The 12,820-nt window shown below is 49.6% G+C and overlaps 1 protein-coding gene across 1 annotated transcript; it reads left to right on the top strand.

Moving 5' to 3' along the window:
* The first annotated feature begins 2,925 nt into the window (after window positions 1-2,925).
* Window positions 2,926-9,550, top strand: LOC119114853 (myeloid zinc finger 1). Its single transcript, XM_037238905.1, has 3 exons — window positions 2,926-2,938; window positions 3,465-3,665; window positions 9,351-9,550. Exons 1-3 carry the CDS (start codon window positions 2,926-2,928, stop codon window positions 9,548-9,550), a joined length of 414 nt encoding a protein of 137 aa, XP_037094800.1.
* The last annotated feature ends 3,270 nt before the right edge of the window (window positions 9,551-12,820 follow it).

The following is a 12,820-nucleotide window of genomic DNA, read 5'->3' as shown; positions in this document are numbered from 1 at the left end:
ACGTGGCGGTGGTTTGGATTTGACAAGTAGCGGATGTAAGAAGTAGTGTAGCTGGTGGAGATTTGTCACACTATCGCTGCTTCCTGCCTTGGCGTTTCTCAAACTGGACGATAATTTCCCTTTCGGGTGTTTTGCCTACCTGGTGCTTGGGTCACATCCTGGTGTCTGTTATGTGTACACGTTTGTGACCAATATCATGTGTGGTGTCGTCTTTGATCATGTATTACCGAGCGATGTAGCCAGCTTTACCCGGGTATCGGCCCCTTCTTTGCCACGTATTGAGGCAAGTTGGACTGTGATGTGGTGTTGCCGTCGTGATGAATGCGGAGGTTATATATATTTCTGGTCTGTTGCTGTGATGTCCCCACCGCATTTTAAGGGGCCGTAAGTACCGTATCGCAGCCCTTCTTTGACTTGACGTTGGTCAGTTCGAGTTTGAACAGCGCGAATTCGAAGCGACACCAGAATGACCTTGGTGTTCACGCTGGTTTCATTGATGACATGTTCCTTCTTAATGTGTTTACAAATGGTACATCAGGTCTTGACCAGGCTCTTCCGCTCCGCTGATGTCATAGGCTGAGCGGAGGTTAGAGATGTGAGACTTAAAATGGCGTGTGCGAAATGTGTGGAAAGTTTAACGTGAAGGTTGTGAAGGTGCGTGGAAAAAACGGATTGAAATTCTCCGGAACCCCCCAGTGTTGGCAAGTTTGCCTAAGCGGTGTTGGAAACTGCGTGGTGCAAACTTTGACGGTACACTTTAGGGCAGTTTTACTCTCGCGTGGTTCGGTTTTTAGGTGATGTGGCTTACCGTGCCGCCTGCCCGGACTTAAACTGTGCCCTTCATGTCCATAAAATGGGCGGGCTTGATTGTCTTGCTGTTATTGATGAAGCCAAGTCGTTGAGATGTTAAAACTTAGTTTTGATATGCGTGGCTGCGGTATCGGATTCCACCCTATACACTTGACGGTGTTGATGTACATTCCGAACGGCAACTGCGGAACAAGCAAATTAGTTTTTATACTTTTGCATTTTTGTACCACCGGCTGCTGAATGATGGGGTGTGGCCAATAAACTGGATTGTAAGGCGTTGCAAGGCTCAGGCACCTGGGCTGCACTGAAGAAGAATGCCGTGGGTGTGGTGCGTCTGTGTATAGATTTCGCCGGGGAATACTGGCAAACACTACGTATCCATTGCGTTATGATTGGGCAGTCCTCTGCTAAACATTATTTGCATATGAAACGGCAACCTATGCTCTTGTTTTAAAAGATTTGAGCAGCGTTCCGTTGTGCTGCCATAATATGAAAATGCACGAAGACCGTTCCGATCTCGATGGATAACATATGTGTTCCTCACCTTTGCGCAAGGACATCGAAGAGACTTCAAATGTCTGCCATGGGCTGTCTCTTAATGTCGCACTGCACGAGACGCGCCCGAGATGAACCCTGCGGCGACAACCTGCCGGACACAATGATATAGCATAGCTGGAATCGACAACTTGCGTCCCTAATGTTAGTATTTCTCACTCGGCAGCCGGTTGTTGCGTGGAAAGCAATGCCAGCTGACGCACTTAGCCTAATCGCGAAACCAACCTCTACCAACGCAACGAGGTCATGATTCTCCTCAAGACGGCGGAGAACAACCAAATTTGCACTGTGATTTATTTTAGTGCAATGTGTGATGCCACAACCAGGGTGGTCTTAAGATTCGTTGACGGGCCACGAACCTTCCGCTTTACAAACGCATGTGGTACGCACCTGATGAGTATGTCCCGCTGTTGGGCATCCGCCGTATGGAACTCTTCGTAAGTGATTTGGCGTTTTGTTTAACTGGTGTCATCTGCCCTTCGTGATCTAGTGATATAAGCAATGCAAACCGCAAAGTACTTTTTTTCTCGGCATCATGAGCTACTGTCTTACTATTACCGTGTCATACTGAGCTACCCAATCTGCCGTATGCCAGGAGCTACTGCTTGAGAAAGAAACATCAAACGGTAATTGGAATATACCATGGCAATACTCAAGGCTTCTAGCAGTGCTCTCGGCCACGGGTGAACGAAAACTTGAAGGCATAAGACAAAATGTGGGTTGAAGAAGGAAAACGTGGCGTTCCGTATGCATCTCGCATACTCTGGAACATTTCCGGAGGGCTCAGAACACAACGAATCAGTGTGCACAGATGCAAGACTATTTCTTTGCTTGCGTTACGCCTTGAGTCAGTAGGTAGGGTAACTTTGTTCACCCGCGGCTATGAACACTGCTGGGAACGTTGAATACTTTGATTGTGTGTTGTAACGATTGCTTGATCACGTCGTTTAGCCACCACCTTCTCTTGCATGCGGGGTGTGACATCTAACTCTAAGAACGCATGGTCTGTGATAATTTGTCATCCCACATTCATTAAACGCAATGATTATGAGGTAAGTAAATAGCCTATGCTCATGGTATAGAAATGGGACCACAAGGCTTAGAGTCAGAGGTCTGTCACAGTTTTTTATGTTTTTTCTATAACATGAGCTAAGGCTATTTACTTTACGGCACATCCATTTCAATTTTGCTCAAAATACGATATACGAACTACAATTATACAAGTAATTTTGCTTGCGTCATTCCATTTCTGTTCGGCTCAAGTGCTATATTCCTTTTTCCCGGACGCCAGTCAAACTGCATCCAATCGTTGGCACTCGACGTCTCACGTTTGATTTTGTAATCCTGGTTGGGGCTACTCGGACCCCTCCCGGGCGTGGCCGAGTGATCCCCAGTATTTGTCCACATGTCTGACGACATTATGCCCAGCGCGTTATGTTTGTCTAATTTGCCATCCACCCATTCATGCCTCAGCCCTCCTGCTCCGCTTAATGCTTGGCACATGAGGTTTCTGCTCATCAGATGCGCTCCCAGGACTGTATGTAGCCGATGGTAGCATACATGACTAGCCGCAGTAATGGTGTGGGCTCGAAACTCACCAGGTTTTTGTAATCCTCCACTCATCGGCTCGGGAGACTGTAGCAGTCATGGCCGAACACTCACGTGTCACTCATCGGCTTTGGAGACTGTAGCAGTCATGGCCGAACACTCACATGTCACTCATCGGCTCGGGAGACTGTAGCAGTCATGGCAGAACACTCACATGTCACTCATCGGCTCGGGAGACTGTAGCAGTCATGGCCGAACACTCACATGTCACTCATCGGCTCGGGAGACTGTAGCAGTCATGGCAGAACACTCACATGTCACTGATCGGCTCGGGAGACTGTAGCAGTTGTGGCCGAACATTCACATGTCACTCATCGACTCGGGAGACTGTAGCAGTCATGGCCGAACACTCACATGTCACTGATCGGCTCGGGAGACTGTAGCAGTCATGGCCGAACACCCACATGTCGGGAGACTGTAGCAGTTATGGCGGAACACTTCCATGCTTCCTGAGATAAGCTAACACAGTCTAATCCGTTTTCGTTTTGCAGGTGCGGGCGAGCACGCGTGCGGCGTGTGCGGACAGCGCTACCGCACCTACCGCTCCATGGTGTCCCACACTAAGGTGCACGAGGGTCTAACCATGTGCCCGCTGTGTGGCCGCGTCTCCAACAACGTGCCCGACCTGCGCAAGCATCTCGCCCAGGTGCACAAGCTCACGGCCGAGCAGGTGCTGCAGATCGTGCCCGACCGCCGGCGGCGAACGGCAGAGCGGTAGAGCGGTAGAGCCGGACAGTGGAGTGGTGGACGCAAATGGTGGATTGGTAGAGCGGGAGATGGGAGTCTGGCAGAACAAAACTGTGAGTGGTATAGAGAGGGGCGATATTGGTAGGGCCGAATGTGAAGCGGAAGAGGACAGGACGGCAGCGCACCGACCACCGGGCGGCGGCGGCAGTCGCTGGAGCTGCGCTCATGCTGTGAACTGCGACTTGGATCTGTGGCTTTTGGAAGAAACGTGCCATTGTCTTGCCAGACGATATGTGCTGATTGTTCATAGGACCACGTGCTTTAAGTACATGTTGTACGCAGTGAATCATCTTGGAACACGTGCCGCGGTCTCCCGCCGACCAACGTGTGGATCACGGGCTGAGACAAGCACGTTCATGAAGGGTACTCATCCCGCCACACCTGTGCGCGGCACATATTTCTTTCGCTGGAGAAAATCAGCTGAGCGTGGTTCGGCGTCGATTAAGTCTCGTCGTAAGTCAGACGGCCTCCTCATGTTTGAAAGATGGGTATGGTTGGCCTCATTACCCATCCGTCACGGCGTTGCAGACCCATGCAACCAAGACCCCTTCGCTGTGAATCCGCGCTCGTTCTAATCTGTTGTCACTTGAAAAATTTACCAGTGAATTATTAGATAAGATCGGACATTTTCGTACAGTCTGTCGTGAATGTAGTGGGAATACTTTTTGATGTAAGAACGGAGGTCCTTCAGGTCCTGGTGTTTCGGCATTCTGAATGCAAAGGCCTGATGTAGAGGAAGCAACCCCTAATATACCAGGGGGTACTCGTGAACCCAAAAGTTTACATAAACACTTCCAAACACTGTTCGGTGAATCAGTGGTTTCAATGCAGTAATCTTCTGTTGGTATCTGAATATACAGCACTCATACCGATGTGTGTATATGTGTGCGTGTGCAATAGTGCAGACGTGCTGCTATACCGAAAGTTACTTAAAATATCACTTCGCGATGTGTCGCCTTGCCTTCAGTTGCAACGGTAATGAGCTTAGGTTAACGCCATGCGATGATGAGCCAAGTTTGGAACATTTAATTTAGTTTTGCTTGTTCTCATAACTTTTGATCTAAAGCTTAATAACGTTGTGTACCTATGTGTGATATGTGACACAATTAATAAGACAAAAGATATGTGACACAATTTATTCGAGATATTCTTGTAACGGTACTTTTGTAGGAAATATAAACTGAGGTTCGAAAGCCCTAGCTTCGCATAATCCACTTCCCGTATAGTACTGGAACATGGTGATACAGAAGCGTCCATTGCATTCTGCTTGTATTGCCAGACAAACCCATTTAATTCAAACACTGGCTAACTATGTGTTATGACAGAGGAATATCTCATTCGCAGAGAGTTGCTGAGAAAGTATAAATGCATTTTCGAGCCGGATTTAGGTCGCAGGGCATGATTTTAGATCACTGCGTGCCGTTAATTATGCTCTGGGACTTTATTACACGCAGTTGCAAAGATACATTCTGCTGTAAAGAACAGGCCATTCTCAACCCGCATTGTACTCTAAGTGTGCGCCGTAGTTTCACGACATAAGAAGGAGCAGGAGAACGAGATGTTTTTAGCGCTACGGTACCCTGCATTTTTGGATGCAGCAGGGTTGGTACTTCACAATTTAAACCAGATGGTGTGTGAGGGAGAATGAAGTTTACCCCACTCAGCTGCCCTTATTTTGTACCATTATGCAGCGACAATTCGCTTTTGCTGTCAACATCGCTCATACTTGGCAGCCGTCTCCAGCAATGGAGGCACACGACTTCTTGTTTGCGAAAACTGCAAGCACTCGATTTGGCATTGCCGGTTAAAACACTTCTCGGCGCGCTGATTGCGTGCGACCCGTCGGCGGGTACGGCACGTGCCGAGCTGTTGACCTGGGGACGCACTAGCGGCAGGACATGGGTTCCGTGCGCTGATTGCGTGGGGCCCGTTGGTGGGTTCGTCACGTGCCGAGCTGTTGACCGAGAGACGCGCTAGCGGCAGGACATGGGCAAGCCCTACGTTTGCGGCCCTGCCACGTGCGTCCAATGGCCCGTTGGAGAGGCAGGGGGCGGAACAGTGACTGCCCGGCGCTCAGCCGAGGTACACAGTCTAGTAGACCGATTAGCTGTCACCATACACAACACAACATAAACTCGCGCACATGAATCTGACCTAGCGAATCAAGCCGAATGTAGCTAAGTTGTAAGTCGCTTAGTTAAGTATGTGATTATATTTTTTTACTCAGGATGCCACGAATAAGAAGGCCCCTCCGAAGTTTACCGAATGTCCACGACAGGTAAGCGTCGCTCCGCGCCTTTGCGTTTCTTTCCCTTTTAAACTTTGAGTCGTGCTGCCGTCTCTGCGAGGTCAGACCACACGCCGATGGGCGCACTCAGGAGTGAGCTCCTATGCCCCTGTTTGGAGCGGTCATGTGTATGCCGCGTTGCTGGATGACAGGTCTGTATTCCGTTCCCCTTCTTGTGGATGTTTCCTAAGAGAGACCCACCACTTGTTGGACGTTGATTGTCTGTCACGTACGGGGAAAATGTCAGCAAAGGTTTTTGGTCCGGCAGCATGTCTCCTCTATCCGTCGCACGTGCTCCGGTGACAGGTGACTTTAACCGGAAGGTTTTTTCCTGAATAACCCACGAGCGGAGAGGGAGGGGGTCAATTTGAACACTCGATATCAGAAAAAACTAAAACAGCTGGGTATAGCAGGTTGACTATACAGGGAAGCTTACATAAGAACTCACCTATGTTACATTTCAAGCCCCTAGGTCGTAACGTCCGGGTCAAACAAGGCCCCGCAAGGTGACATTCCCAGTCGATATCTGAGGTCCCTCAGGCCTCCTCATGCAAGTTATTGTAATGAAAACACCCAATCGAAGCAGAAGATCACTGGTGCTTGTTTAAGGTCAGTGGCCTTATTTGACAAGTAAAAAGTCAAGGTTGCCAAAAAGATTCGAGGTTGTTTTGACTTTTCAATTCAAGCCAAGGTCGTTAAGTCATTTAAGACTTGAATTTAAGTCAGCCAGGTCAATGTCAGCGTCTAGGCTAGGCCGTTCTTCCTGTTCCTCAAAGCAAAAGGTTGGTAGGTGAGTTGCCTCCTCTAAGCTTCAAATCTAAAAATCTCAAATCCCTGTCTCAAAAATCTCAAAATCTCCAATCCAAGTCCGAATAGGCTGTCTGTTGACGTCTCTGTGATGAAGAAATTTAAAAACAGCGTCAAACACGTCTCAACAAAGAAGATGCTCAGTATGAAAGCAACTGGGTTATGACATTGGTCTGACCTTCATGCCATACCGACCCAAGGCCAGCTGAGTAAGACGTGATCCTAACTTGAAATGTCTGAGCGTCTAAGAGTCCATCTCGAAAATGCATTGCTTTGTCTGACACTCCATTGTCGCATCAGATTGAACGACTTCCTAGGAATTGTTGCTGACAGCCGTTTCCTGACTTTTACTTGCCGTCGGTCAGTGGCCTTGCAAATTTCCTACAGCTGGATCTTCGTGCAGCTGCACAAAATTTGGCGCAGCTATGCCTGGCTGCACTGCATATGCCTGACCTGAATGCTTTGCTTATGCAATAGTACTAACCACTACGCCGAAAACGCTTCTGAAATGTGTCATGGAGACTCGACATGTGAAATGAACGTCAGAGAGACCGGAATGAGCCAAAGCTCCGAAGGAGACCTTATTTAGCGATAAATTATTTCTGGTCATCAACGAGAGACCAAAATTATGAAGAGTCCAAAACTAATAACACGAAGTCTCAGTAAAAGGTGTCATTCTCCACCGAAAATAGCTTATTCGTGTCAAGTTACCACGTGCCTGCCGGAGCTAGTGCGCGATTTGTTAGCAAGTCTTTCGCTCAAAGCTTCGCTGGGTCCCTAAACTATAGTAAAGTCGAGATCAAAATGCAATACTTCCGTCTACGTTTAGTCAAGTATTTTCTGGACATTTTGCATAGTTCGTTTGCCCGGTGTTCATGATTTGTTAGGTAGCTGCTTGACCATGGCAGCAGAATAGTGCATTTTCATGAAGCTCCGGGTGCTGTGACGCGCAAGAACACACACATACAGTGGACAGCCATTTCTTTCAATCAGACATTCATGCCTAGAATTGATTCTCACACCCGGGGTTCAAAAACGCGCTCAAACGTGCGGTAATTTCAGGTAACAGGGATGCGTTGAAACGTTACACTACCATCGTTTGAACGAAAGTACAAAGGTGACCAAATCTCTGACGTTCGTGTAGTTTCTGGGACCTGAAAAGTTCTTATCGACACCGTACCGTTCAACGTCTTCCGAATGAGCAAAACAGATCTCTGTATCTGTCACACGTGCACGAACCGTTCGACAGCTGGACACTAGATTTGATAGTCCATCTGCTCGTGAAAGCACTGATGTCGGTAGTCAGCTTAATGACGAACGTTTGCATTGCCACACATTTCTTCGTGACCAGCAGGGCAAAGTTTATCACCGTGCCTTCTTTTAAACGCGAAGCGAGGGTTATCGTGTCCAAATGTCTTTCTTCCGCTGTGTTTCCTTATCTCCACCGCAGATGCTTGTGCACGGTAGGCTTTCTAACCCGTCGTGGGCTCGGTGACGGCTCAGCTCTGCGTCAGCCTCACTTCACATCACGTCCTTCGAAGGGACTGTGGGAGACGTGGACGAGGGTCAGTCTCACTTCACATCACGTCCTTTGAAGGGGCAGTAGGAGACGTGGACGAGGGTTCAGCCTGTGTCAGTACAAACGTCGGCTTTGCGTTGTCGCTTGGTAAGCGCTCACTGTAGAGTGTCGCCTTTTAAGTCGAAGTCGAGATGCAGTCTTGCACATTTAGTTTACGCATATCCACTCAGAACTGGAAAACCGTTCCTACAATTTTACCTAATGGTCCAGATTTTTCGTTTGAAATGTATATTTGTGCGGATGCTTTCGCCGGAAGTAACTGGGTGTTTTTTGCAGCATCCATATCGGTTATAGCCATCTGCAACGGGATTTTTTGTGAGATTTGTGAACAAATTGTGCAATGCATTGCATGGTATCTAATCATGTCTCATTTCGATGGTAGCATTGCAGTTTAAAACTCCAGTCCAGTGCCATTCCAGCGGCTGGGACGTCAGCACACTGTGTAATTTGGGTAACTGAGGTGCACTTCCCGCACACACCGCATTCAGTGCGGTGTGTTTTTGCGAAAGTTTCCAGAATGATCAGTCTGCCCTTAACCACCGGACACAAACTACCTTGAAAACTTCATATACGCTTCGTATCACCACCGGTACTAACTCGCCACGTGCGTAAGGTCACGTCGCGTCAGTCACGTCACGTCAGTCACGTCACGTCAGTCGCGTCGCGTCACGTGAACCCATTTTGAACATATTTGCGTCGGCACCAAGGGAGAATCACATGGTCATCAAGTACAGGAACGGCCACTCGCACACAACGTGATGTGCCATGCAGCCAATGATTGGTCACCTGAGCGATGACCGAGGTTCTCGAGCGCATCGGCTGCAGTGCCATGTGTCACAGCTCATACTTCGATCACGCGTTTGACACGAAACTGGACTGGTGCCAGTTAGATTTCTACTACTTCTTTGCCTCACACCGTTGCTGTTCTTATGGTTACCCAGCCACCTCCTCCGGCAGGGTTCTCTTGCGCCACGTGCGGGCAGGTGTACCGCACGCCGGGCTCGCTGTCAAACCACCAGGACAAGCACCGCGGCCTCACCTCCTGCCCGCTCTGCGGCAAGGTGGTCAGCATCGTGCCCTCGTTGCGGAAGCACCTGCGGAACGTGCACCAGCTCAGCCCCGACCAAATCCTGCGGCTGGTGCCATCAAGGAAGTGATGCGGTTGTGTGGTGCCCAAGGAAGGGATTTGGCCATCTGGTGTCCTCCAGGAAGTGATGCGGTTGTGTGGTGCGAGAGGAAGGAATATGGCTATCTGTAGCCATCCAGGAAGTGATGCGGTTGTGTGATGCCCAAGGAAGGAATTTGGCCATCTGGTGTCCTCCAGGAAGTGATGCGCTTGTGCGGTGCCAGAGGAAGGAATATGGCTATCTGTAGCCATCCAGGAAGTGATGCGGTTGTGTGGTGCCCAAGGAAGGGATTTGACCATCTGGCGTCCTCCAGGAAGTGATGCGGTTGTGTGGTGCTCGATGAAGGAAAATGGCTATCTGGTGTCCTCCAGGAGGTGATGCGGTTGTGTGGTGGGATTTGAGGAGGGGATTTGGTCATCCGATGTCCTCCAGGAAGCGATGGGGTTGTATAAATCCCAGGAATGGATTTGACAGTCTGGTGTCCTCCAAGAAGTGATGCGGTTGCATAAATCCCAGGAAGGAATTTGACAGTCTGGTGTCCTCCAGGAAGAGGTGCTCATCGTGATCGCTACAGTTGGCCCTCTTCAGGAACTGGAAGGTCTGCCAGCTCATTCCGATGCTGACGTGGAGGTTGAAGGATGCCCTCACCTGATTCCATCAGGAAGACGGCTAATGATGATGCGGTGAGACAGTTTTTCCTCAGGAAGTAGTGTTGTAATGTTGCCCACCAGTAGGAAGTGAATGGCACTAATTGTCGTTGAGCGGCACTAATTGTCAGTGAGGGGTGCTGATTGTCAGTGAGCGGTACTGATTGTTGGTGAGGGGTGCTGATTGTCAGTGAGCGGTGCTGATTGTCAGTGAGCGGCACTGATTGTCGGTGAGCGGTACTGAGCGGTGCTAATTGTCAGCGAGCAGTATTGATTGTGTTGAGTGGTACTGATTGTCAGTGAGCGGTGCTGATTGTCAATAAGCGTACGCGAGGAGGAAGACGTGTTGGGGCCAGCCCCGTCAACCTCAACGTGGAGTAAGCAAAATACGTCTATCTGGCATGGGGCATAATTTCGCAAATTTAGTTGGAGAGGGTCGGGGCGGTGAAAAACGACGTGACCTGACCCCTCCCCCCCAAAAAGGTCTTCATCCCGCATTTGGCCCACTTCTGTCTCAAAGTGGGAAGGCCAGAGTCCAAGTTCACGGAAGGGGGCGGGGGATGGCAGCCTCCCCACTGAGCCTGTGCCGCTCCTGTGCCGGGCGCGTCGTCTTAAGTAATATAGAGATCACACCGTCAGCCGGTGTCGCCCAGAAAACCAGGAAGGGTAAAGAGATACAGCCTACTGCTCCTTCAAAACAAAGTGGAGCATAGGGTAAGCGGATGGGTGGACAGCTCCAGAAGTTTGTGAACGAAATATGTAGGCGCCGTGACATCTCGGGAAGCGCGGAAGTGGAGTGATAAAGTTAACCAGCGCCATCTCAAGAATGACGCACCTGGGTGTGGATGCGGCGACAGGCGGTCGGAGTTTGGTTCTGGCGACGGATCGTGAAGGAGGTGCTGTCAGGCGCCGAAAGGTCGTCGACGGAAGGGGAGACGGATGCCGGACGAAGTCTCGAGCTTCGTGGTGATTGTGTCATGGATACTTATGCTCCGCGAAGTATCAATATACGATGTTCAGAATCTAGCAGTGTTCTGGAATTGCTGAATCTGCCTTAATCAGGCAGAAACCGTGTGCAACCTTCTAACGCTTTTAAACAGGGCAGCATCTGGCCTACTATACATGCCTTCTCTGGGAGAATGTATCGGTGCTTTTACACTCCGCACATCCCAACAAATGGCCCACCGTCACACAAACGAAGACATGAACGGTAGTGCATGAGTGAGTTTCTCGCATGTAGTGTTCTGCTGGTGTTGTGGGTGCTTTAGTTGGCCGTGTAACCGCGAACCTTGTGCGTCTTTCGTGGCTTAGAACGCCCGGTTTTAAACGCATGGGGCCTAACGGACCCATGAGCAGCCATTTTTTGTTTTTGGTGCTCACGCGGAACCATGAAAGCAGCGGAAAAAGCTTGAAAGTGCGCCAACACCGGTGATTGTGCCTACCTTTTCCTCCACCGTAAAAGTGTTGGATTGGCCCCTCCAACTCCAGTTCAGCACCAGCCCATAGCGTGCCGCGATGGGAACGGGTCCAGATAGTGGTTTGGACACCTGGGAGCCGTCCGACTCCTGGGAGCTGCCGCACCATTGGTGGTTTGAGACGGCTGCAGGCCGCCGCCATGACTGCGCATGCGCCCTTACCCTGCCATTGTGGCCGCCGCCATGACTGCGCATGCGCCCTTAACCTGCCATTGTGGCCGCCGCCTTGACTGCGCATGCGTTCTTACCCGTCATTGCGGCTGCTGCGGGCTGTCTGCGGGAAGATGGCAAAGGTTTGCAGTCCACCGTGTGTTTTTCTGGCGTGATTGCGTAGGTAAGATGGAGCCCTCGGACATTTTGATTTTGTGTGCTATTTTTGTCCGGAATTGAAAGCTTATGTGAGGCACTGATGCTGTGAGCTGTGCTCAATTTCTTTTGATTGCGTGTTTTGTTTATAAATGCTGTTTAGTTGCATGTAGCATGGTTCCACACTTCTGCGGTTGGACGGTGTTCCAAATCATATACGCTGGCTCATGTTCATCGCTGTCGCCCACATTATGTTGCTTCGGAACGCCACCGCCGCAGTAAAACCTGAATTTCTCATTTTTCGTTCTTTTAGCGATTTGAGAATTTGTGTCACAAATTGAGCTGTGGCCATTTAACCACTTAACATATCTCCATGCGCCTGCAGAATGGCACTGTCCACAGTCTGGACAGTCGAAATGCTGGTCTCGGTAACTGATAATCGTGTGAGCCGATAAATCAAGATTATTTATAGCTAAGCACCACAAAAAATCAACCGTGTTGTACAATGGAAATATGAATACACGAATTAATAACACCGAGATGTAAGGTCTGTTAGTCTGCTGCGCGTGACTTCATTTTCTGGGACCGAATCTGCAGTCAGTTGTCCATTACAAACCAGAACCTTAAGACGTGAGACAGAGTTGTATTTCGTGACTTTATCCTGACCTAATGAGAAAGCCAAATTGGCCTGGTTCGTTCGAATTCTGTCCGCTGCATTTACTGGGATCTTTCGAATTCTGTCCGCTGCATTTACCGCTGCAGACGGCGTGGAAGAATCATTTTGTCCTCAACAAGTGAGAGTCTTGGCCACAGTCTAGCCCAAACTATGTGGGCCACGGAGTTCAAAACAGCTTGTTGCGAATTCAGCGCGA

The sequence above is a fragment of the Pollicipes pollicipes genome, unplaced genomic scaffold (genome assembly GCF_011947565.3).
Source record: "Pollicipes pollicipes isolate AB1234 unplaced genomic scaffold, Ppol_2.1 Scaffold_1600;HRSCAF=1878_pilon_pilon_pilon, whole genome shotgun sequence".
NCBI classification, from domain to species: domain Eukaryota; kingdom Metazoa; phylum Arthropoda; class Thecostraca; order Pollicipedomorpha; family Pollicipedidae; genus Pollicipes; species Pollicipes pollicipes.
The sequence above is the reverse complement of the archived record's forward strand: the minus strand, read 5'-3'. Positions and strand labels throughout refer to the sequence as shown.